This window comes from Centrocercus urophasianus, unplaced genomic scaffold (genome assembly GCF_019232065.1).
Source record: "Centrocercus urophasianus isolate 14NV4802_14NV808 unplaced genomic scaffold, USGS_Curo_1.0 seq_10, whole genome shotgun sequence".
Lineage (NCBI taxonomy): Eukaryota > Metazoa > Chordata > Aves > Galliformes > Phasianidae > Centrocercus > Centrocercus urophasianus.
Window position 1 is genome coordinate 65583023 of NW_024884142.1, and position 27126 is coordinate 65610148.

Sequence of the window (27126 nt, forward strand, 5' to 3'; positions counted from 1 at the left end):
GGGATCTCCCGCACTCCTGCGTACAAAGGGGAGGATACGCGCCCTGCCCGGCTTCCCTGGCCGCCCCGCCCCAGCGGGTTGGACCGGGACTCCCGCCCAGCGTCCTCCAGGGAACGCCGACAGAGGCACGGCGCGCGTAGGCCGTCCCGTCCCGCCCGGCGCGCCGGCGGCTGTCGGTTGGGCGGCCCCGGGCGCGCTACCTGCGCGGCGCCGCCACGTGAGCGCCACATCAGCGCCGCTCCGCGCGCTCCGAGCCGGCAGGCGCAGCAACTGCAGGCGGCAGCGGCCGCGCTCCCGCTCGGCGGCCCGGGAAGATGCTGCAGTCGCTGGCGGGCAGCTCCTGCGTGCGGCTCGTAGAGCAGCACCGCTCCGCCTGGTGCTTCGCCCTGCTGGTGCTGGGCTACCTGCTCTACCTGGTATTCGGCGCCGTCGTCTTCTCCTCGGTGGAGCTGCCCTACGAGGACCTGCTGCGGCAGGAGCTGGGCAAGCTGAAGCAGCGCTTCCTGGTGGAGCACGCGTGCCTGTCGGAGCAGCAGCTGGAGCAGTTCCTGCTGCGGGTGCTGGAGGCCAGCAACTACGGCGTCTCGGTGCTCAGCAACGCCTCGGGCAACTGGAACTGGGACTTCACCTCCTCGCTCTTCTTCGCCAGCACCGTGCTCTCCACCACGGGTAAGGCGGCGGCGGGCCCGACACCGCGCGGCGCCGGAGGCCTCACCGAGCGGGGCTCCTCTCGGCGCCCCTCTCGCCGCGGGGAGCGGGGCGGCCTCTCGGGAACCCGCGGGGCCGCGGCCGGGTCGGGGCCTTGCGGCGGGAGGGGAACCGCCGAGCAGGCCGCCCCCGGCCGCGGGCGGAGCGACCGAGGCAGGGCGAGCCCAGGCGTCGTTCGTTTGGCTGTGGAAAAAACAACGGCTGGGTGGGTGCCTGGAAAGAGCGCGTCTTTAATTCGCTGAGCCTCCGTGTCTGAGCGCTCTGCCCTGCCGCACCTGGAAGCTGCGCTGTGCCGGCCGGTGCCGCCGGCACAGCCGGCACCGGGTCATCTGCTGCTCCGCCAGAGATCCGACGTTCTGCCTTTCTGTCAGTCTGAATGTAGCCCTCTGGTTCTGTGGGTCATTGTCGGATTTGGGGCATCTCGCAATGGAGGCAAGAAGAGACTCTGTGAGCCTTGCACAGAGTCGGGGTGCAGAGGCTCTGAGTTCTCATCTCATATCAAGTTACATCTCATTGATGCAACTTTCATCCTACCTGCCCTTGGCTTCAGGAGGGCGTCGGGCTGCCTTGTGACGGTCATAGCAAAGAGGCGCCCGCAAATGGCTGTAGGGCAGAGCAGGGGACATTCGAGCCGCGCCTGATTTCCCAGGAGCTGCAGAATTCTCCTGTGTAAGAAGCGTCTCTGATGAATTAGTGGTGCCTCCCACAAGCATCTGCACTGATGTCCCTGTGCATGCTAAATTATTAAAAATGAAGCTGTATTTTTAAGTCCGCCCTACTAAGCACCGAGAGCAAAAGTATTGACTTTGCTCAGTCCTTAAAGAGGCAGGCAGTGTGCCACGTTTACTCCTCCCCTTCCCCCCAGGAAGGTGCTTTTGGAAATCCAGCCAGATGCCCATCTTACAACTTCTCATTGCTTTTAGAAGCACTTATTATGGACTCAGCCTCTTTTGCATTTCTTTCAGTCTGGACTGAGGGGAAATACCCAGTTGTTAAATGACAGTGTTTTGGTTTGTGGCAGTTTCTTGGTGTGTGGGTTGGTTGTTGTTTTTTTTCTTTTCCCTTTACTGTCTGTTTTGGCTTAATGTTACATAATGCTCACTTGGTTCCAGATAGCAGGTTCATTGGTATTTTGAAAATCTCGAGTCAACATTCCTTTAGCCAAAGTTTTTGTAAGCACTTATTTTTCAAAACAGTTGTCTTTCAGGTATGGGTGTAATGGTCAGCCTCCTTGAGAAGAATGAGTTCAGGCATTTATGCTGGGAAGTTGAACTGTGAAAACCTGAACAATTGAGTTCCTCACTAAAATCAGTAGCAGAAGCTCTTTGATTAAGAAGAGCTTCAAAAATTTACCTAAAAGTTGTCCAGAGTGCTGCCCTTCCAGAGATCCAAGCCTTGGCAGTCAGGTGGTACTATACAAAATATGCCATGTTTTTTCCATTGCTCCAAAATGATCGCTCACACTACTAATGCAAACTTAATCAGCTGATACCAGTAATGGCATTGACTGTTTTGCGGTGTAGCTGATTTTAGCATTGCCTGAATTATTGGAACAAGCATTAACTTTTTTTTTTTTAAGTCACTGAGTATACAGATCAGGTTGTCTGCTTATTACAGAGAGTTTTTATTTGACAGAAAGGTGAAAAGTTTTTTGACAGATGCAATTCTGCTGGTCCCAACTGATGGTACCATGTTTTTAGGCTAGGAGAGGCAATATGAAATTGCAAGGAGCACTTGGAGGATGTTCCTTAGGAATGGATGGAATTTGATGATGGCTGATGGAATTTGCCATTCATCATGTGAACAAATGCACATAAAACGCATAGGGTAAGTTTGATCTCAGCACCCTGAACTCCACTTCTTGTTCCCTCCCTTTCATTTTATGTGCATTGGCTTCATCCTAACTAGAAAAAAAGCCTTGAAAAAGATGATAAAGCCAGTTAAGAATTCTGGAATATTCTTCAATGGATGCCATTTGTAAAATAAAAACAGTAAGGTAATTATTACTTGGAAGAAATTCGTACGGGCTGTGTGTGCAGACTGCCCCAGGACAGCCACAAACTGCAACACATCCCTGCCGTGGGCTGGGGGTGAAGGTTCAGCAGGCTGTAGCAGTGACTGCGTTGAAACCACGTCTGTTTGCTCTTGTATGTAAAAATACAAACTTTATGATAGTTTAAACTTGGTTATCTCTGTCTCCAGTGGAAAACTGAGGCTTCCTTGTGTTGCTCCTGTGTGAAGCACTTGTGGATCATTTAAATACCTATGATAAATTGCAGCTACTCACCAGGGTGGAGATGCTAAACTTTGGGAGGGAACTTCGTTTCTCTTGTAGGAGTAACTAGTTGCTTAGCAACAGCACTCACAGGAAAATGTGGTTTGCTCAAGATGCTGTAGGAGACAAAGCTAGATTGTGCAGCAGTGTGTGGTGGAATGTTCTTTATGCTGGAGCCCCAGTAAGGAAAGTGAAAGAAATGAAGAGGTGAGTCGGAGAAAGATGCCAAGGCGGGGTTACTTTTCAATGTGCTGACTGTTTGGATGTTGATTTAGGATGTGAGGAAACCACATTTTTTTTCCCTCCTTTGCTTGGAGGGATTTGAACACAAATCCCTGGAGAATGGCTGAATGTTAGCTGGCACTGGAGAAACAGCCATAGCTTTTTGCTGTAGCTGTTTGCTGTAGCTGTCTCCTTATAGATTGATCAGGAGGTGGTCCCAAAATCACAGAATGGCCAGAGTTGGAAGGGACCTCAAGGATCATGAATCTCCAACCCTCTCAGAATCAGGCGTGGTGTCCAGTCCCACCTCATAGCTTCAGTAGTCATGCACAGAGTGAAAGAGTCATTCTGTCTGCCTGTGTGTCTGCTCTCCTCTTGGGGTACATTTCCATTTTTACTGACTGCAGAGCAGCTCCAGACTTGCCACTGCCCTATTTCAGTCCACCCCCAGAGTGCTTTCATTTGGGGCACAGGAGAGTTTTAAGGTGAGGTTTGCTTTATGCTCTTCTCAGGACAAAGATTTGAACTAATGGTTTTCTCCTCTCTTGAGGAAAAAGAGAGAAAACAGCTTCATAAGACATACAGTGCTAGTCTGTAAGAGAAAACAAGACAAATAGGATGTAATAAGGTAGAAGGTAGATTGGATGCTTTGTGTCACAATCCCTGTCTTAGAGTGCATGGCAACATTAAACAAAGTCGAAACAACTTCAAATTTAAAACTATTAGATAAGGGGCTTAAGTTGAAGAAAACAAAGCAAAAAACCTCCAACTCATCAGCCTGTCTGAGATTGAGGCAGATAAGTCACTTACATGACTATTTCCAAAATGCCAGTATTTGTAAAAATTAATGACAGCAAACATTTTGAGAAGGAAATATCCTTTTCTTAATGCTTCAGGATGTGAGTTGCTTTTTACTTAACCAGAGGTGATAGTTCCAGCCAATAGCCTGGTGGTGTTACCTCTTGTGTGCCTGAGACAAAGCCCTTGTGTTCTCTATTGACATAGAAGGTAGAAGAGAGGATATCCGGGTCTGTCTTCTCATGCAGGCTTGTAATTGCAGGCGTCTCATGTGACCACAGCCATCGGTTTGTACTTGTTGAAATAAAGGGTGGCAACCCTAGCTCTAATCCAGTGTTTATGCTTTGCAGGCCAATGAGTAGTACAGGCTAAATCCTGGCAGAAACCAGAGAAGCTATGGAATAGCATTACTGCTTTGTTGTTCGGAGCAGTGGTGGCTGGTGATGGATGGAGTGCTGCCCTTACCTGCTCTGTCCTCACTTCTGCATCCTGCTGTGCTGCCTGCCTTGCTCTCATCTCAGTGGTGTGGAGCTACTCCAGCAGCTCTCCACACTGGAAGGACTATTGTTGCTGCCTCTCATCCTTCTGTATTAGGTCTAAGGTCATTTTTTCTCTTCTGGAAGAAAAAAAAGAAAATGAATGAGGCAGTCCATTGAACTTAGTTTGATACACAGTGTAACTGGGGTCAGGACTGAGTTGATGATGTTCTATCCTGGGCTTGTTAATTGACTCCTTTGTAAATGTTAATTTTGTTACTTCTCTATTTCTGATGTGTTAAAATTATTTGCAGTTTCTCACAGATAGATAATGTGGCTTCTGATTTCCCTCTTATTATTTCTAATTATTACTCTGATTGGTTTTATTTTGTCCTCTGATACTTATATCTTGAAAGGAAGAGTAATCTCTTCAAAAATCTGCCTTTTGTTAAAAAGTTTGTAATCCTTTTGCAAAGTTGGAGATTTTATTGTCATTCTGCTGACATCTCTAAATTGAATCCTAAGCTAAAACTTACATACACCTTCAGAACAGGACTTCTAATGTGTATACAGTTAATAACCAAATCCTGCAGTTCCTAGCCATTACTGAATGCTATTTTCACTTCCACATGTATATAACTCAAAACAGCCATTTTCTAAAATCTATAGTTTTTTCAGTCTGTTGGCTGTTTTTTGTTCTCTGTTTCATTTTGATCCACTGCGTCATTTTAATCATCTATACTTTTCCTTATAGAAGAACATCACAGTTCCAGAGAAATTCCTGGTTGAGCCCCTGCTCCATGTTAATTATAAAGTAGGCTACAAGCTGCTAAACCATACAAAGATCACAATGTTTCCTGGCATGTACAGAAATGAAATCTTCTCAATTTGAGAGAGATTGGCATACCTGAGCAATTTCAGGAGTAGAAAGTAGCAATAACTTTTTTTTTCCTAGAGTTAGCTGCCTAAATTCCAGTTGTGTTTCTGGACCTGACGTCAGCTGCTTAATGGCTACAATATTCGTACAGTGTTTAGTTCCAATTCTAGAGTAGTTACTGGCGATGACCCTGTGGTCTGCTGCTTTTCCACCTGAGAACCTAGCAAAAATCTTTTGTAAGATTGCATTTCTCAAAGGACAAAGAGGTAATGTAATTAAAAACTGGAAAAGAAAGAAAGAAATGAAGGAAAGATTTTCTAGTGGCTTTGCTTCAGAGAAGTATTGGAGTGGTTTTTTCAAGAACACATGAATTTTCTTTCCACTGGAAAGGAGGTGTGCATTCCCCTCTGAAAACAGAGAATGAAAACTTGGAGAAAACCCTCATATCAATCCAAGTGGTTCCCCAGCCACCACTAAAGCACGGACGTGAAACTGGCGAGTTTTCCTGCTGATGATCGTCAGTGTTACCATGGCGCTCAACTAATTTTCATACCAGTAGCGTAAGTTTCAGAAAGTGTAACAGTACCTCTGAGGCTTCAGAGGAATAAAGATGTGGAAGCAATGAGAGTGCTTAAGTAGTGCTTCCTGACAGCAGCAGGGGAGTGAGGCTGGGCTGGGAAACAGGTTTCACCAGCAGAACAGACCAACCCAGTAGTCTCCACACCACTGTTTAGCATGAGAGAAAGCAGGGCGATGTCCTCCACCAAACTTGCATGTTGTGTACCAGCAGAAACTTTAATAGCAGTTTCCTTCTCTTAAAAATCATGAATCTGGACTGGTGTTAAGCTAACAGAGAGTAGAGACTTTGTGCATCCTTTTACTGTCCTCTATTACAGTGCAAGAGTGTGTCTTAGTTTCAGGGAAAGGAAGTACTGAAATGACAGGGTTGAGTAATATGTTGTACAATGAAAAAAGGCACTAATTATTATTATTTTTTTGTAAGCAGAAACTTAATCTCAAGAATAGATGAATGTAACTTCAGGGTTCTGACTTTTACAAATGAAAATGAAAATTAACATCAGGAAGCACTTATATTTTGGAACTTTGTTTCTTTGTTGTACTTGCTATATGACATTGCTGACTGTTATGCTGAGGTGAGTATAAAGGGAGTCGTTTTCTAAATCAATACAAAAATATTTTATTTAGATGTTGAATATTTTTCAGCGTTTACAGTAAAGGAACTGCATGCAGTTGGAATTGATGTGGTGGTATGCCATTAAAATAGAAAGCTACGCGTCTGATTCAGCTTAAATATTTTCTGCAGTGTTGGTAGAAGCTATTTGCCAGGTTTTTCTTAAAGAAACACGCAGTGAGGGTAAAAGCATGAGCACAGGGTTTGTCTTTTGTACCTTTGAGAGGGAAAAGTAGTTTGATCTACAGAAAACTTCCCAATTGCTAAGCCTGTGGGAATTCTAGCACAAGTGCATGTCTGGTTTTGAATCTTCCTTTCCTAAATGTGCCTAAATGTGACTCACCTAGTGTCCTGAAGCTAAGTGACGTACAGAATTGCAGGGCAAAAGCCTTCTGTGTCGAGGAAAAAGGAAGCAGCCAAACAACAGTGATTGTAAAATTTACTGTTTTACAAAGCTCTTCCTTTTTGTTATGTGCATGTGTTGAATACTTACTGTAATTGGTTTAAAATGCAATATGATTTTACAGCAAGATGATGAAAAAGTGATGGAAGACTAAAGATGATGGTAGTACTGAATTGAGTGGGACTTATGTATGCTTTTATCTTAAAGCTTGTATTGAATTATCTCTTACGTGGCAGTTGGACTTTTACTTTGTTATTTTAAACCTACAAGGAACACATTTGAAAATATGATTGCCAGGTTCAGACATTGCAACATACAATGCATTAGTGCCAAAGTCCAGAGGCAAGCTAGAGTGGGTGCTTTCCTGTGTTTATTATATAGTTTGAAAAGGGTTTTGTTCCTTCAGAGTCACCAAATGCAAAGGCAAGGCTAATACTATAATTTTGCCTGTTCCCCTATAGTAAGTAGGCTGAATTCATAGGAGTCATGGCTTTAAAGCTGTAGTGGAAAGCAACAGCTGTGCATACAAATCTTTATGTGTAACTTTATAAAAGGCTGAGAAAAACCATGAAGATTTCTTGTTGTATTGAACATTAACATGAAAAGGCCATGAGATTTCTACTCTCTGTATCATTTAAGTAGCTGTTAACCAACCATACACTGTACAAGAAAGGGATAAGTTTTTCCTGTTGAAGCCTACACAAATGAGAAAACTGTGTCGAACTGTAGAACTATCATTTCTCCTAGAATTTTGGAATCTTCAGGCTGTATGATCTACTGGGCAATTAAATTTTAAATAGTTTGCAGCATGTCTTGTAACATATTTTTATGGCCTAACTTTACTGTATTGCTATCTCAGTATTCCAAGATGGCTAAGATTCAAAGATGTGTTGTTACTGTTTGAAAGATGTCGCTACAGAGAAGTGTTAGAATGATGCATGGAACAAATGTGAAATGCTGTCAATCTGAATGGTTGGCATTTGGTAATGAAGCTGTTATATAACAGATGCTAATGCCCATAGGTGAGTTAAACAATGTCTTTTGAAAAATCCTCTCCCCCATTACTGTAACTCCCATTAGGCAAGCAAACAGTGTGCAGAAATGTCTGATGTTGTGTTCTGTCAATCAGCAATTCACGTTGATAAGAGAAAATCTGAGGAAGGACAAGTTTCTGCCCTACTTTGTTATGAAGTTATTTATTTATATTCCGCCTATCTATAGTGCAAAAATCTCTTAGTCAGACCTTTCAGTGCAGCTGTTTGCACTAATTGAAGCCAATTGCGTGTTCAGGTCAAGCTTTCTGGGGTAATTGCCATCTGACAGTTTTGCACGCGGCTTAGAGGAAAATGTCATTCACATATTGTTACTTGTAATGGAGCTCACCCAAAACTAGGAACTCTCTTAACATCATTAACAGATTTTTGAGTTCCAGATTTTACCTTTGCATTATACAGTGTTTGTAGATTTCAAGAGGGAGAGGGTGATAATCTCTGATGTTTCTGAACCATCTTCTGTCAGTAGATACTGAAGCATTTGCATCCAAGTACTGCTTTACTTTCTGGAGCACTTTCATTATGTTCCGTGTCTTATGTGGCAGAGTGGCACTTCTGTATGCATTCTGCAAAAGGATGAAGTAAGGCAAAGAGGAGAAAAGACATTTGTGAAAGATTGTGTAGGAGTGATCGGGATAGGAGCATGTGAATGTTGCCTTGCAGTTCTTTGTTCCTGGGCCACGCTCCTTTACTGTAACCTGATTTTTTTTCCATCTTGCAGATACACTTCCTCATGACGTCATTTTCTTGCTTTGGATGGTTGTGGGGTTTGTTGTTGTTGTTACTGGTTTTTGGCAGTTATACTTTTCCTCTTCAGTAGTAGTAGTAGTGAAAACTGCAGGTACTTGAACAAGGACTTAAAAACTCCATATCAGTCTGTAATACATACTTCCATATTTTTTTTTCAATGGAGACTGTAGAAGTATTGCCACTCCCAGCTAGGAGGTTGTACTGTTGTGTACTCAGTGCAGATAACAAGACTGTTATCAGCTAATACAGCCCAGATAACTTTTCAGATGCGTGAATAGCCTTTGTGGGAAGAAGGTACAGTTTGCTCAGCTTTAGTCTGCTGATTGCCTGTCCTTATTCATAGCAAAGTGTTTGCTCAGGATGTGTCACGTCCTGTCCGTGAAGAAAGGGAGGATTCACTAATCCTATTCAAGATCCATACAGAAGAGGAAAAAAGATGAATTTTAAAGGAGACTTCTACAAAACAGGTATCCTACATGCGTTGGCCTTCCCACAATTCTATCTACCTAAGCTGTTGGATTTGATAGGAAATTCAAATAAGCCTTGCATTACTTAATAACTTTGAAAGAGAGAGGAAAAGGAGGAAGAGAACTAAAGGCAGACACAAAGATAACCAGGTTTGGATCCAGTGCCTGGCCTGCCTCCATGGTGCTCCATGTGATGTAGAACCGAGAAGGGCAACAGCGGCAAAAAAAAGAGAGCAGGCCAGCCTCCCCCACCTCATACCCCTATTTATAGCATCAATGCAGAGAGGGAAGGGATGGTCTCCTCCAGCGTTTATTTGGAATTGTAGTTGGCTCCAGTCTCTGCCAAGTCTGGAACAGCAGCCACCAGCCAAACCAAAAAGGTAACACCAGGCCCAGTTCAGTGACTGAATGCTTCTCAGGTGTTGTTCTGGGCTGTTCCAAGAGTCATTGAGACATCAGCTTAGTTGTGCTTGGACTCATCCTTTATGAGGATGAAATAAAATCAAATATGCTGAGCTGTGTAACAACTCTGCTGCTGGAAGGAGCGCAGCTTGGACTCCTGTCTGCCACCCTATGGCTCTGCCTTATTCTCTGTGCTAGGTCTGTTGCTTCCTGGACCACAAGAGTTAGCCGAGTCAGCTTATCAGCCTAGGAAAAAAAAAAAGTAATCACTTTCTGCAGGATTAGTTAGTTCTGAGTTGCTGCATTTAGATAAGCTACAACTTGTGCAATAGGGGTAGACCCACAAAGAGAAAAGATTTTCTTTCTCAGCAGGACCCCTTAGATTAAATCAGGTGCCTCATGTAACAATTTGGTGAAAGTGTGAAAAGAATCCAAAGCGTGCAGCCAAATTGACAGCAGATGTAAGAAAGGGGCCAGCAACCTAAGAAAGTGTTTCCTGTACTGATGATGCATCAGACAATTGCTGACTGCGCCTTGTGAAGAAGCATTATTTCAAGCAAGATTAAAATGATAGCTAGCAAAACTGAAAAAAATTTACAGGGCTCCTCTGTTTGTTAAACCAGGTGCCATCACTGAAGTATTTCTACACCCTGACAGGAATCTATTTGCTGTACCTGAGATGCATGCATCTTGAGGGGAGCTGTATTTTTTCCCACTAGATAATTAGTATTATATGATAAATTTCATCATATTTGAAACTAGGGAGCTAATGCAGTCATACTGCTCTGTTTAGTTACTCTTTATAAATCCTGATCACTGACGATTACAAGAAACCAGGTATGTGTTCCTGGGGCCAGATGCTTGCAAAGTAATACTTCCCTTGGTAAGACGTGCAAACTGTCAATTTACACTTTGCTGACCTGGGCTCTTCAGTGCCAGGCCTTTATTTTGGGATTACCAGCCGGCTTACCACCTTCTCCTCCCCACAATGTACAGAGGTCTGAGAGCTCCTGCTTACAGCATCCCACTTCCCTTAGTCACGGGTTGCATCAGTCTAGCCTTTTTCTTGTTGGCCATTTGCAAATGCACTGATAGAAGGGGGCTGAGTGGTTGCTAGGCAGATTCACATGCATGTGTAACTTTAAGATACTGGGACTTAAGGAAATGAGATCTGAAGTCTGTTACTGTAGTTGCAAGAATTTCCAAAGATGTCAAATATCTGACCAAGAGGCATTTTGCTAGCAAACTAAAGAAACATCGTTTTAAAATAAATTACCATTAGTCTGAGCAGGCAGTTTGGTGTTTGATGGTGATTGAAGTTGCTCTGTTCATATCTTTATATTTTTGTCCAAATGTCTTGTATCTGTAGTTTGCCTTTCTCAACGCTACGTTGCTAATTATTTCTTAATAATTTCTAGTTGAACAAAGCTATCTATGCTTCTTCATCATAGCATGTGCAACTACAGTGCTGTTCTTTCCTTTTGCTTTCCTCTTACTTGTTGGTAGCACATAAACAGCAGTGATAATCCTGGCTATCCCGATTTTAGTCTGACTAATTGAGTTTATGGCTGCAGTTGGTGTTTGCTATTATGGGCTGTTCTAAGCATGCGAATGATCCAATATTCAATATTTGTAGAATTTGCTTACAGTTCAGTGGCTTAGCTCTCATGACAGCTGAAGTGTTTTCTTTATTTTGTAGTGTATCTTTATGTTTTGAGCATAAAGTGGTGAGTATATCCAGTTAGACTGTATGCAGATAGCAGAGTACTGTCAAACATCACGTTTAGGACTGTGATTTAAAATAAGCCATCTCATCTGAGAAATATTTCAATTTGGCCCTTTTGTAAACTGTTTATTTTAATTTTAGAAGCTGTAAGTGTTAACTTCAAGTTAGAAATAAATATTCCAGATGAAACGTACCTTCCGTGAAAGTGGAGACTGATGCAGTTTAGTTCTCTATATTTTGGTCAGTTGATTCACTGATTGCTGCTGCTCATGTTGATTTGCCTCTTTTTTTGCTCTTTGTGTTTTTGAATTCTTCACATTTCTAAGAAGTAGCTATTAAAACTGCAGGTAAAGGATTTATTTACGTGCCAATGCATTGTCATTGGGTTTGGGTCATTGTCATTTGAGTTTAAAATATTGAGGCATCTTGTGAAGATATGTAAGTAGTGCGTGTCTTTCTCTGCCAAATGAGGAAGCTGGTGCTAGTCATTTTCCTGAGTTCCACATATCAAATAAGCTGCAAGATTAGAAGTATAAATTCCTATTCCCCATTGTATTTAGTAGATAACACTCTCTTCCGTGTGAGGTTGCATTTTAATGGAAATATGCTGCTTACGGATTTGTTTTCAACTTCCCAGCATGAAATTGCTTAATTTTCATTGCTGCATGATAATTCTTTACTGCTCACAATGCCAGTTTCATTCACTATTTTCATGCTCTGTTTTTCCTGATGGTGCAATAAAGCAATTTTTGTTCCAGAGTAGAGGTGGGAAGCATACTAATATGCAGCTGGTTGTTTCTTTTTATTCCCAGATGATAGGAAGAACAACTGTGGCTCATTTCAGTGCAAGAAATGATAACTTAGCAAGGCTAGATAGGTATTCTTCACTAATTAGATGTGATGAAAGTACTGCAGTAAGTGCCACTGCAACACATTCAAAGCTTTTGACACCTCCCAAGATAAATTCAGGATGGTACCAGGTGCTCATTATCAATTTTTAGAAGCCCCTTCCCAGTAAGCAGCACTAGACTCGTTCTTTTCAAGCTGAATACTGTACTGCACAGGTGCTGGGCTCAGCAGTGGCAGCTGGCACATCCCTGTAGTATACCGCGCGTAAACAATGTCTTTCAGATGTTGGAAGACTGAAGTAGTTGATAGAATTTTAAATCCCATTTCAGGAAAATTAGAGGAGGTGGGGAAAGAGAAAATTGCAGCATGAAATGAAACCACGGTTCCAGACGTTTTCTGAGACAGAAGCAGCTCCATCTTTTGCTAGTCTCTTCAGAATGTGTGTATCTTCACAGGTTCGCTGCCACTTAAATGCTAAGTACATTCCTAAGCTACTGAAATGAATTTTTCTGTAGGTGTCATTGTTGCAGACTGCCATATCTAAGGATGAAATCTGGAAGTCTTACTGTTGTTCAAGGTATATCACTTATGCTGTAGTCAAGGCGGATGTATCACAATGATTTTGCCAAATTACCACATGAAATGGGAAGATCACTGTCATGTACAAAGTAGTGACTAAATCTATTCGGTAACATTGCATTCTCTGTTTTGCGAAAGCATTTTCCATGTTAAGATTTATTTATCTTTCCTCCACACTGAACATTCTGGGCTGTGAATCCCAGGAAGAACTGCAGAAAGGTTTGTACCTTTTTCAATACTTCAGAATTGATGTTGAAGTTCTTAAGCTTTTTAATAAACCTGTTTCTTTGATTGCTTTTTTTTATCTTGGCAATCAGTCGCTTTAAAAACCAGTGATTGTAATATGCAATATTATATTGCAATATATAATATGATATGTATATATAATGTAGTACGCATGTGTGCAATATTGCTGCACGTGTGTTGTTAAACCTAACAGAGCAAAAACCCTTAACAAAAGATAAGCGCAAAACCTTGCCTCGTTTTCTAACATTCACAGAACTACAAGTAGATGTTCCTTTCTAAAATCCATTCACGTTTCTCTTTTATCAAATTTTAGTTTCTGAGGCAGTTTTTCTATTAGGAAAAATGCGTAATAAAGTAGTCTGGTAGGAGGGAGGGAGTACTTCGGAACAGATTTTTTTACCATCTGTTGCCTAGCAGGCAGGTAAGCTAATGAAACAATAACTGGAATTCTCTTTGCTGAATTCTCTGAGTAGCCCTCAGGAAGTCTAACCTTGCTTTTGACCTGTTGGTGTTATCTATTATTCAGCAGACTTTTGTCATTTTTGTATTCTTCTTCCCCCCACATTGAATTATGAAGCTGAGATTTCAGGGGAACTCTTGATTCAAGATGCCTGTTGCATTACTTATGCTAAATGACTGCTAGTGGCACTTTTAAAAATGTGATGCTCTGGTTTTGGATAAATATTTCTGGCAATGTGCTGTTATTGAGAGCTGGGGGGAAGGCAAACACCAACAGATTTCTGGTTTGATTGCATTTTACCCTTATAGGGTCTTAAATCCGGAAGAACACTAAGAGGAACCAAATCCCAATATACATATATAGTGTATACAGTATAAAATATATATAATATATTTATGTACTTCAGGTTTTAAAACAACCTTAGTAAGTTTTGCTGCTGTTGTTTTTAACTAGCAAGCGCAGCAATGCCTACATATCTTTTGACTGTCATCTGTGATAGAATTGAAGCCTGAATGCTTTGACACATCGATTTAGCAGCCTTGTCTGCTCAATACGCTCATGTATCCAGTCTTTGCTTCTGTCTTGAGCACTGTGTACACATAGAACATGGAGTCCTTAATGGCACATTTCTCCACAAAACATGGTTGAAGCTATCAGGACTCTGTCCAGCCCCCACAAACCTCACACTGGGCTCAAGGTTTAGCATGCTGTTGGAGAATTTTCACAATTAATGGTTTTGTAGGAACTGGGTAGCTTACAGTAGGATTTAAAAAGAGCTGATTTTGTGTTCACACATGGCAAATGGGAAAGCTCTACCAGCTGAGCGTCTGGAGAACTCAAGCTTATCCTATAGAGCATGTGTCCTTTCTAATGGCATGTTTAATAGCCCTGGAAATTGAGCCTTGCGTGGAGCTGTGCCACCGTAGTTTCAAGCAGCAGGCCCTTTTGTAGGGGCAAGCAATCTGCTTTTGTTTAGACTGTTTGAGGGTCCTCTTGGGCTGCTGATGAGTGCTTTACTCAGATGTAATGTATCCAGGCAGGATTAGGGAGATCCTGTATCAGGCTGCAACATGAAAGAGTGCTCTCAATTTTCACTTAAAATAACTTAAAGTTATTACCTTTTGAGCTGTGTTTCTCTCTAACCCTGAACTGAAAAGAAATGTTACTTCACCAACCACTCATCAATAATCATCTGGGGTGTGGAAAGGACTTACTAATTTCTGTACTTGATTTTTTTGGCTTTTTTTGGCTTGTGTAGTGAAACTACCATTTGCACAGCTCTGGTAGAACCCATTTTCCTGCGCAGCATTGTGCTGAGTACTTCCTTATAGCCACTGGTGTGTGACTAGTTCATCATTATAACTGTACAGCAGTGATGGTAATATTTTCCACTACATTAAATAGAAACTATAGGTAATAACTGACTAAAACAATAGTCACAGTAAATGATCGAAATATTACTAGCCATTCAGAGTGCCCATCCAGCTGTAATCTTTGCATTGGCACGCATGATATGATGAGTGAGACATGGAGTGAACCATGTGGTGGAAAAAAGTGTAGAATTAGGCTAGAATTAAGGAAGTATTAGTATTTGTTTGAGTTGATTTAGTTATGTCTAGTCTCCTTCCAGATTATGGAGTGTCCTTGTATTTTCTTGAGCGACCTGTGGTTCAGGTAGCCCCATGGAGTGTTAATCAGTCATCACTGATCTTCCATCTGTATGAGTCATCGTGGCAATTCAGAAACTATTTATAAATGAAGGTATTTCCTATGAAAACTGGAGCCTATCAAAGAAAAGGAAGCATTTCTCATATAAGGAGCTGCACTTTTAAACTGCTCTGCCAGGGGCCTGCTGAATGTGAGTGCAGGAGGTGATGCTGCAGAGGTACTTTTAAGTTAATTTTCAAACCTTTTGAAGGCTGCTGAAGTCTACCAAATTTCTTAGCCCTGTGTGGGTACGTATGCAGTAGTGCCTTGTTTCAGGTCAGGAGTGTGCTGCTGAACCAAGTCTCCTGATCGTTCCCACTGGTGGAATGCACCATGGACAGGCCTTGGAGCATGCAAACTGGATTTCTCTTCAGTGGAACAAAGCTGAAGGAGGCAACATTGAAGAGCTATGAAGTGCACCTCAACTACTAAAGTGGGCATCCATCTGTGAAAAAAGTAAAGCAAATCTGAAGCTAACCTCCTGCTTTCCCAAATGTAATGACCTTAGGCCTGTGCAATCAGTTATTCTGCTGTACAGATCCACATCTACTGTGCTAATGCAAACAAAGTGGCTATGCAAGTCTTACCTTTTTTCCACCTTCATTTCTTCCATTGCTATACTTGATATTCCTATAGTTAAAGTAATTCGTTCTGGACAGGACTTGGCATATACTTCATGCCTTAGATAGTATGATCAAATGTTGGGGTTTTTTTTGTTTGTTTGTTTGTTTGTTTTGTAAAATTTAGATGAAAAATTTAAAATAAGATATCAGCTCTTGTTGCACAACCAAGCTATTTTCTTATTTTAAAGGACTAGTTTTGTCAACAAGTGAAACACAAAAGATTTCCTTTTTCATGACATCTTGTTATTTCTCCTGCTGCCTCTGGGTATCAAAATTGTCAAAATTTAAATAGAAAATTACCATTCCTAAGTATATAATTTTCAAAGGCCCCCCCGCACTGGTGGCAGCTTTTCTCTTGGTGATTGAAGTGGTAATAGGGTAGTTGTACTGCTTAATATTATGTCACTTGTACTTACTTAAAAAAAATGTTTTTAACATGCATTGCTGTATTACTATTTTATGGATAGAGACATAGCTAACTCAAGGGTGGAGCACTGCAAAACTATTTTTCATCAATCCTCAATAATGGTTTTTTTTCCCTAGTTTGTATGAACATGTTAAATTTTCATCTCTACTTGGTAGAAAAGATTAATAATAATTCATATGAAAGTATGTCAGAATTTGGAGACAGAAACAAAAGGATATTCGTGTTTTATTGTTACTTGTTCTGAATATTTACAGTGGCACAGTTCCTCTTGATGCATAATTGGTATAGGAAAGAAAATAAAAGGACTTGGAAAGAAATGCACATGGCACAATTTTGGTTTCCCATCTGGAGTATTTCATGGTATATATGGTGATGTAGGGCAGTCTTACTGTCATCCAGGCTAATGGTGTCTTGGGCTGTGTGAGGAGTGTTGCCAGCAGATGGAGGGAGGTGATCCTTCACAATGCTCAGCACTGGTGAGACCGCACTTGAAGTTTTGTGTCCTGTTCTGGGCTCCCCAGCATATGAGAGACATGGGGCCACAAAAATGATGATGGGACTTCAGCATCCCCTCCCATCAAGAAAATCTGGGGCTGTTTAGCCTGGAGAAGAGGATGCTTTGAGGGATCTAATCAGTGGTTGTAGATACATGAAGAGAGAGTGCTAAGTGGACAGAGCCAGACTCTGTTGGAGCAGATGGACCCAGAAGTCCCCTCCAATCACAGCCTGTGATTCTGATTCTGTGAGAATGTATGAAAAAATGTGAGGCTGATTTTGAGATAGGGAGCTTAGAAGTTCTTCTCCAAAAGGGAATTGTAATGTGCACATACTGTTGTTTTTCTCTCCCATACTGCACCATTTAATGATGATCTCCATTACTATGTTTTGTGTTGGTTTTTTTTTTTTATTTCTCAAAATTGCTCTGTAAGTGTTTTTCTCATTGATGACTGCTACTTTAAAAATGGGAAAAAAAGGGAGGTAGGTTAAATAGTGATGATGCTGGTATAGACTCTGTCTCACAGTGCTCAGTATAATCATTCCTTTTCCACTGTGTTTCTACTGTGATAATAGGTATCTTTCTTACTGTTTTTATTTTGAATAGTTATTTGTATGTTGAGTTCCAAATGCTTACAACATACATTTAAAAATACAATTATTCATATATTATTTTTTAAAAAACTGACTAATTTTAATGTATTTTTTTTTGCTGCAAAGTATTTATTTCATCGAAATAATTTCCCAACAGAAGCATTATCTTGTGCAAAGATCAAGCTCAATAAAACCTCATGCAGACTAAACTATTCACGTAGGATTGCTGTGCTTTCTGAAAATGGGTGTGTTATGTGTCAGTAGATCACTGTGTCTGTGTTTAGGCTGACCCATGACATGTTAGTAGGACAGGAATTAAACAGGAGTGTTTTTTTGCCAGCAGTGATACAAACCCTTTGGCGGTTCAATACCAAATGTAAGATCATAAAGCAAATATTTTATCACAATGTATTTACCTATATATGGGGAATATTCCTTGCTCTCCTTCAGACATTTTCCACAGTTTTATTCATCAGCATCCCCTCTTCCTGAAATCTGTGGGCAGAGTTTCTAGACCTGTTTCTTTCTTCGGACAGGTGGAATATTCCTTCCTGTCTAAGAGCAGATGTGGTAACCTTTATATACTTTCCAACATATAAATGCTTTGATGTACAACTGTTCTGGTAGAAATTAGTTTTGAAGCCACCTTTAAATGTAGGTACCATTATATCCATGTCATTGGGTTGATAGCTTTGATTCAGATGATCCTTACAGCCACGCAAGTGACTTACACAATCTTATTACAAAACTGACTGCGTTCAATGCCATTTCCACCTTTCTTGGTGCAGAAGGCAACATTAATGAGCTCATTATGTGAACCAGTTCTTTCTGAGCTAATTCCAGACTCAGCTGGCAGGATGGTGGTTCTGAGGAATTAATAGTCTTCGGCATTGACGCAGTAGAAGATGGTTTCAGAAGGAACTGAAGCTGTGTACAGTCAGTCAGTACAGAGATGCATGTCAGTATGTTGGAGTCTCTTTGCTTTGGAAGAAACCTGTGTAATTTCACAGTGAAATTGTAACTTGTAATTGGCAAAATAGAATTCTCTTTTCTGAGAAGTGATGAGGTGAAAAATCGTTATGGGAAAGATGTAGTTTTTATGATTAACTTAATTGTTTGAATATTTTTTACCGCTTTTGGTCTAGAGACGTTGGAGGGATGTATCGTTGGAGGGAGCTGGAGCAGCACTAAATCAAATCACTACAGCTGGGGAGTTTTAATTCACCCTTAATGCTGCTGTGTGAGCAAGGACTTAATGATTTCCTTTATGACAAAACTGTCTTAAGCAGTTTCTGCCACGCCCTTCGTCGCCTTCCTAATTATGCTGCTGCAGCTGCTTGAGGACTGCACCATAAGCTTTAATTAGAGAAATGAACTAAGTTTCAAGCAAATTGCCTCCTCACTTTCCCTCATTTTTTTTGACCCAGGTCACTTAATCAGTTCGGTTTACAGCATGTCTTCCTCCTCCCAGTGCACACAGAATCAGTTCCATTAGTGGCTCAACTGAGGAGGCAGCGAAAATGTGATGCAAATGAATTTCCTTTGTTTAAAAATGCCCACCGTAAAAGGGATTTTTTTCTCCTTCTTCTGTCCCGGCTGGACATCGGAGTTCTCAGACTTGTTTAAAGAAACTCAACTGTGACCTCTTGATTTTTTTCCTTCTGCTTTTTTTCAAACAACTTTTAAATGTCGTCTTTTAGTTGTTTTAAAGTGTCTCAAACTTCTGAGTGAAAGTTCTGAAAAGTCCTTTCTAGCAGAAGTGCAGCACTACTGATTTTGCACTTTTTTTTTTATCTATGAACCAGTTTTTGCCTATTTTTCCAGTCCTTCAAATTCTTTTTTTCCATCTGTGATACAGAATTGTAGGGGTTGGAAGGGACCTCCAGAGATCATCGTGTCCACCCCCCCTGCCAAAGCAGGTTCCCTACAGCAGGGAGGAGAGAGGTTTACATCTGATGGTGTGCTAAGAAGTTGTTAACTACCTGCCTGTGTTTTCATCCCTAAAGTTGTCACTTGTTTTTCCCAATGCATGGCTGATAGAAGTAGAAAAGGCAAAATACCTTTCCCAGGAGATAATTTGAGTCTGAGCAGATGGTTTGGCATGTATAGATCTGCTGCATAATGTAGTGTTTCTTTCATTCTGTGTAGTAGGTGTCTGTTGTCTAATTTTATTGAGCACTTAGTTGACCTGTGTGACTCTCTGCAACAAAGTCAATATAAAAAGGTTAAAGCATATTAAATTATTTTTTAAAATAAGAAATTTTGTAGAATAGAGGGTCATTCAAAACTACATCCAAGCAGGTAGAGATGTTTTGTATATTTGTGTAAACTCACAACAGCTGAAGCTCTCCAAGTCATAAGAGTTAAAATTTTTTAAGGAGATTTTTTCCAATACACAGACATAACTGAAAACCAGACATGCACATCTTGAGAAGTTTTGCTCTTTGTATGAGCAATTAAGTAAAAGTCCATGTCAGGATGCTGAACTAGATGGAGTGTTGAACTTATTTAATATGGCATATACTGCTGGTCTTGTATGCATTTCTGTGTGAGTTTTCTGGAAGGAATGGTGCTTCTAACTTACGAATAGTCAATAGAAGGAGTTAGGTATAAATAATACTCTTTAAACTTCAAGCTGCTTCAAGCTGCACCAGGGGAGATTTAGGCTGGACGTTAGGAAATACTACTTTTCTGAAAGAGTGGTCAGGCACTGGAATGGGCTGCCCAGGGAGGTGGTGGAGTCACTGACCCTGAAGGTGTTCAAGGAGCATTTGGATTTTGTGTTGAGGGACATGGTTTAGTGAGTACTGTTGGTGATAGGTGGATGGTTGGACTGGATGATCTTGAAGGTCTTTTTCAACCTTGGTAATTTTGTGATTCCGTCACAAGGAATGTTCCTCAAAAGCCTTTTTTGGGATGAGTGCTGTTCAATTATATTAATGTGTTTGTAGATGAGATAGAAAAGAGACTAAAGACACAAAATTAAGGTTGTAAGGATGGAAAAACCACTGGGCAACTGGATCATAAAATAGCACTGGAAAGTGAGTAGGATAAAATGGTAAATGAAATACATAACAAATGCCATCATTTACATATGAAGCTATGGGATCTGCTTTGATGAATACTGGGACATCTCTGAGGGGCAAGGCCTGAGGTTCTGATGGAGAAGGCCAAGGAAATGTCAGCTCAGCACTTACTCATAGTCAAAAACAGTTTAGATGTCCAACGTTTCTAGGGATGGAGTAGAACAGAAAGTGGAAGCTTTACTGTTCTTTTCCGCACCCATGATTTGCACTTAAAACCAGGCCGAGCACGTTTGATGGCATAGCTGCTAGCGCTGTGTACAGGTGTAATTGCACCACACATTTGTGGAATTGAGATGTGCCTTGATTGCCTTGTAAAAAACCAAACAACAACAACAAAAAACAATGGATACATTCCAGGCTGGATGTGGCTGTGGGCAGCCTGGTCTAGTGGTTGGTGACCCTGCACATAGCAGGGCAGTTGAAACTAGATGATCTTTCTTCAACCAAGGCAATTCTATGATTCTGTGATTCCTGCACTTGAAACAAATGATAGTTGGTATTTGTAGCACAAACAACAAGGCAGAAATCCAGCCACAGTGGTTGGATCCACTGAGTTTTCCTGTGAAAATCTTTGCTCTGCTCGTAATGCTGGATGCTTTATTATCTAAACAGTTCTTGGCAGTATGGAAGCGTACAGTCTGGAGTGTTGATTTAAATGCTTTAAGTCCAATTTCAGTGTTTTTCACATAAGGACTTAGAGCATTATACTACTATGTAGATCTAGGAATGCTTTTCTGGAGTATGAATGATTCTTCTTGACAAGGTGAGTAAAAGAAGTTGCTGCATCACTTGGTAAAACTAAGCAAAAAGGTCAGTAGGAAAACCCAGAATTAAGCAGTTTTCCTGCTGTAGGTTTCCTGCTGTTGAGTACATGTTACATTTTTCTTAAAAATAAGCATTAATATAGTTACTTTCACCATTTTGAAATACAAGAATATTTTTGGATTTTTATTTCCTTCTTGTCAGTACTTAGACTCCATTTACCTGCTTAAGCCAGGTCAACAGATCCCATCACTATTCTTTATTTCACGCAGTATATCTAATATGAAATGGATACATGAAGTCTAAGCTTTGACTCAGCCTATGTTTTCCCTCTGCTTTATTCTAGGTTATGGACACACAGTGCCTTTATCTGATGGAGGGAAGGCCTTCTGCATCATCTACTCGGTCATCGGGATCCCCTTTACGCTGCTTTTCCTGACAGCAGTGGTACAGCGCATCATTGTTTACGTCACCAGGCGGCCTGTACTCTATTTCCACATTCGCTGGGGTTTCTCCAAGCAGATTGTTGCCATCATCCACGCTGTAGTCCTTGGGTTCATCACTGTCTCATGCTTTTTCTTTATCCCAGCGGCAATTTTTTCTGTTCTGGAAGATGACTGGAATTTTTTGGAGTCTTTTTACTTTTGTTTCATTTCCCTGAGCACTATTGGCCTAGGAGACTATGTGCCAGGAGAAGGCTACAATCAAAAGTTCCGAGAGCTGTATAAAATTGGAATTACATGTAAGTGTTCAAGCTAACCAGTTACCTAAGAGGCACTTTATTAAAAATTAAAAAAAAATAGGCATTATGTGTCTCTTCCAGAGCTGGTGATTGTTTTGTGAGCTGTCAGCTTGCAAACTGGGTGTTGTTGGTAACTATGCAATGTTGCAGCTGAAGGCAACTATAGGCAACTGTGCTTTAAATAGTCAGTTTCCTAGTTAAAAAGGAGATTCTGAAAACAAAACTCCGTTGTGCTAAAGCATATCTACATACTCTCTTATTAATAATAGCAAAAAAATGTTCATGTTATTGTTATGAAAATGGATAGGAGAACGTGGAGCTAAGATTACACAGAGCATCACAGAGTCAGAAAATGATCCTTGTAGCCCAAGGTCATCCTGTAAGGTGAGATGACAGGCAGACAGAGATAAAGGAGGAATGGGAAACGGGCAGAAGAGCAAAATTTCTTACTCCAGTTGTAACATAAGCTAGCTGTAGCTGGCTTTAGGACATATCAGCTGTCAAAGTAATACAAATAGAGTGAAATGATGATACAGCAAGACCTTGTATGTTAAATTATAATTGCTTAATTAGGTCTGACACAGAGCAGTGGCACAGTGATCAGTGATTAGATGAAAAAGTAGAACCGAGAAAGTGATCTGTGTGTTGACGTTCTGAATGAATGTTTCTGATCTGGCTTCAGTCTGCACAGTCCTGGTTCAGCAGAGGCACTCATTGAAAGATTTAAGTAGCCAAAACAGCAAGCCATCCTTCAGGTCTGTGTCTTAGGCTACCATGTCTTTATCTGGACTCCCATACGTGATCCAGTAATCATAATGTAGTCAAAGTGTCCATTAGCTTGGTTTTGTGTTTTGCATTCCTGGAAACAAGTCCTTGAACTAGCCAAAACTTAACATGAAACTACTGAGATTCCACAAGGCCGAGTACAAGGTGTTGCACTTGGGTTAGGGCATGCCAACCTATGTGTACAGACTGGGAGAAGGACTTGGAGGTTCTGGTGGATGAAAAGCCAGACCTGAGCCTGCAGTGCGCTCTTGCAGCCTGAAAGGCCAGCAATATCCTGGGCTGCATCAAAAGAGGGGGAACAGCAGGGAGAGAGAGGTGATTGTCACCCTCTGCATTTGTGAGGCCCCATCTGGAGTGCAGTATTTGGGTCATTTCAGATTTTTTCGTTTCCCCATCCTGTTTATGTTACTGGCAGTAGCTTTTAATTACTACCCTGCCGATCTCCAGAGTTAACCTGGTGATGCTAAATGATTGAGTAGTAAAAGTCATGCGTAATAAATACATCATAAAAATTCTGAAAACCTTAAAAACTGTAAGATGACATTTGGGATTAATTTTTTTTTTTTTAACCTGAAAAGTCAAGTTTTCTTTTTCAGTACAGAGACAACTTTTCAATTTCAAGCTTTAGAATGCTTAGAAAACAAATAGAAAGAAATTCTAAATGGAAAAAGTAGCCAATAGGCAAAGTGATGTATTTCTAATTTGAAACAAAATAACCCAAGGTCGTAACTTTTGAATTAGCCTTTCTTCTCTCATGCAAACAAGTCATGGAACAAAACACAATGTGTAAAATATTTTTCTCTTTCTGAACCTAAATTTTCTTCCAAGAAAAGTTGTGGAGTCCCAGATCTGAAAACCCTTAATGTTTACTACAGGCTTTCCAAGGAAAATGCAGGTGTCCTAAATGAAGTGTTGGATTACTTGGACAGTGTTTCAGAGATGATTAAAAGTTCTCATTGCAGATTTATAGATGCCTTCTAATTGGCATAGCTTTGTTATTTCCTCCCTGTGCTAATGCATACATTGCATTTGAATTCATGAGATAAAGATTAAAAACAGTTCATATATTTTAGCTATAGTGTTGATTTAGATCAGTGCTTGGTATTGCAGTATTGATTTAACAGTGCTCCTGGAAGGGAGAAGGAAATGTTATTTTTAGTGAATAATCTGCAACTGCTTGTAAAATATTTATGCCTTTTGGTAACAGAGCATTGTCCATGCGTAGATTGTAGTAATTAATCTGTGTTGATCTTTCAGCACATTTAATATTCAGCCTTTGGATGAGCATGCTTTATTAATAATTATACGCTTCTGCTTGATTTACTCATTGAAATGATAAATTATTCAAGTTGTCATGATCCTTGATACGTTGTAATGATGAGTTGCAAGGATCTAATGAAGCATTGGGATTAAGAAATGCTCTTTTTAATGCCTTTACTCCAATTCAGTTACACATTTGGAGTGAAAAACAAAAGAGCATAATGAGCTGCTAGTCATATGGAACCCCGATTCTAACGGTCTCAGTCTGAGAGTTAAATATTTTGAGAGTGTGTAATCAATAAGCTTGTTAAGTTAAATTTTAAGATTCCAATTCGTTAAATGCTTTTACATACTTTTCTCTGGTACAGTTGCAACAGATTCTAAACCACTACTGTTACTTTTTAAAAATTATTATGTGGAGTCTTGTTGACTGTAGAATGCAAGAGAGCAGGGGCTGGATTTGACAGCCCAAACTGGGTCAGAGAGAAGATTAACATAATATTCAGAGATGGCAGGGATGGAATATATGGAGGAAGATACAGGGTTAAAAGTGTTCAAGCCCCACTGAATTTGATAACAATTACAGCCTTTTTTTTTTTTTTTCCTTTTGTACCCAGGTTACCTCTTGCTGGGCCTCATTGCGATGTTGGTGGTTCTTGAGACGTTCTGTGAACTCCATGAGCTCAAAAAGTTTAGGAAGCTGTTTTATGTGAAGAAGGACAAGGAAGAGGACCACGTGCATATAATGGAACATGACCAGCTCTCTTTCTCCTCCATCTCAGACCAAGCAGCCTCCATGAAGGACGATCAGAAGGCAAACGAGCCTTTTGTGACTTCCCAGTCCCCAACTTCCAATGACAGCTCTCTAAACAATTAATACAGGGGCACACACAACATTGTTTTGGTGCATATATGCTACTTACTATAAGAAATAGAATGTATCTTTTATTTTCCTGAAAACATTGAAGCTGGAAGACTGTGCTATTTTAAACAAAGATTCATCACTTCTAACATAGGAAGGACTTCTGGGGAAAAGTGTGGGAGCCACCCTGGGAATAGGGAAAGAAATGCAGGATGTGACTGGGAACATCAGGCCATTTTGCTTGAGAGATAAAGAGGTGGGAATACCACTTTCAGAGGTACCAGAGAGAAAGGCTCAGACAAGCAACTTCATCTGTCTTTAGGAGAGCAGGGCCTTCACTGAAATCCAAGTCATCTGATTGCATGCCCTGACTTACAGCTGGGTGAAACTTTGCAATATGTACTTTATCTCAGAAAGGTAGTCTCAGATTTATTCCAAACACACCAAATATCTTCATCTGGAAAACATTTCCAGAGCAGTATCTGTAAACCTGCTGGAGAGGAGTGTCTAGCTGATCCATTACCCAGTAAGTTGCATGTGCAAACAATAATGCTAGGAATGAAAAAGCAGGTTTCCATCCTCTGCCCAGGCCATTTGCATTCAAATTTCCTACTTCCTTAATATGTCCCCTAATCACAGGAAGAATGTTGTCCTGAAGAGAATGTGCCTTGAGTCTTCCATGCTGTTTTGCTTTGTAAAAAATACTTATGTAAACTCTGAGAGGTCGCAGGAGCCATTTGAAAGTGCTGGATAATAGGGCTGCAGGGAAAGGAGAGTCCTCTTCCCTTTGGAATGTGTAGGAATGTTTTGGGTTTTTTGGCTGAATGGAACAAAATGAAAAGGGGAACTGAAATTCAACATATGCCATATTTGTCATAGTCAACTGCTTTAAGCATTTCTCCTAGATAAGGGTTGAAGTCTTATGAGCAGAGTAAGGGCTCAACTCTGTTTCATTTACAGTACAGCCCAGCAGGCATCTGGAGGAATAGAAGTAGAGTCATCTTTGAGCACAGCCCCTTTTTCTTTATTTGGTTTTCTAGCTAGTACTCAGAGCACTTTGGAGGAGAATGGAATGTTTCCAGACAATTTTTCAGTTTTTCATATGGCAAGAAAACAGGAAAAATGTCATTTTGGTTCAGATGGAACCGGATGGAACCGAATTTTTTTCCCCTTGGGAAAAGTCACTACAGAGTCAAGATCCCATCAACTTCTGAAGCTGGAACCTCTTTGGCTGTAACAGGAGAGGCATTTTACTCCAGCTACCTGTCACTGTGCTGAATGCAGGGACCTCAAAGTGAATTTCAGGGAGCAGGAGATGAGACTAAGTGGTGACAGTACTCTCTTCTGGCCTTAAGAATCTACAAAATGGGAATCTCGGTAATGTTTTGCAATGAATAAAAGATCTGGAGCACAAATAGCCATATTAGGACAACCTCCCACATAGGAATAGTGTAGAAGAGAGCCTTTTCCCTGCAGTGCAAGCATGACAGATTGCCTGTAATTTGGCTTGTAGTGTTTAGAGCTGAAGAATATTTTACTGTAAAAGAAAAAAAAAATGCAGCTTGTCTAGAATTAGCTCACATGGGAAAAATACTTGAAAGTAAATAACCCAAAATATTCTGTGTTTGAGCTTGATTATAGCTAGCATCAAACCAATTTTATATCTTTACTGGAAAAAACATACTTTATGGCTAAGCTAACTAAAAGTCTTCAATTTATATTTGTAGAAAATCAGAGCTAAAGGTTGTTGTTTTGGGTTTTATAGATTAGGTGAGAGCATACTGTGTTTGCATGTTCCCAGGAGAGTGGCTATTTTTATACTGCTTAAGTTAACAGTTCTATTTATAACAAATGTTAATCAATATATATGTACATATATACATAAATATATTTATATACTGTACATATATCATAAATCACCAGAGTTTAATCAATTTAGGCACAGCATTTTAGATTTTGTTTTCCTAGGTTTCTCTTTATACAGTGAATAATAGGAAACTATGGCATAAAATAAAACTGGCATAAAAATAAGCATACTGTACCACAAGAAATATTGATACTGTTTTGGTTTTTTTTTTTTTTTTTAGTGAAATTTTATTGTTGTCAGTACCTTAAAATTTAAGGTTTCTTTTAATTTAGTGTAACATTAAGCTGTAAAGGATATGCACAGATACTAAATGGTATACAAAATAATTCTGCAATTTGTACACAGTTGCAAAACATAGACACGTTAAATGAAAGCACAGAATTCAAAGCAGAAGCGATAAACTAAGCAGTAATACTGTGATGTAGGTGAGTCT

General features: G+C 40.6%; 1 protein-coding gene across 1 annotated transcript; it reads left to right on the forward strand.

Annotated features, from left to right (window-relative positions):
• The first annotated feature begins 314 nt into the window (after window positions 1-314).
• KCNK1 (potassium two pore domain channel subfamily K member 1) lies at window positions 315-26909 on the forward strand. The gene is made up of 3 exons (XM_042829442.1): window positions 315-669; window positions 21523-21918; window positions 24582-26909. The coding sequence occupies exons 1-3, from the start codon at window positions 315-317 to the stop codon at window positions 24839-24841; spliced, it is 1011 nt and encodes a 336-aa protein (XP_042685376.1). The 3' UTR covers window positions 24842-26909.
• Window positions 26910-27126: the final 217 nt, after the last annotated feature.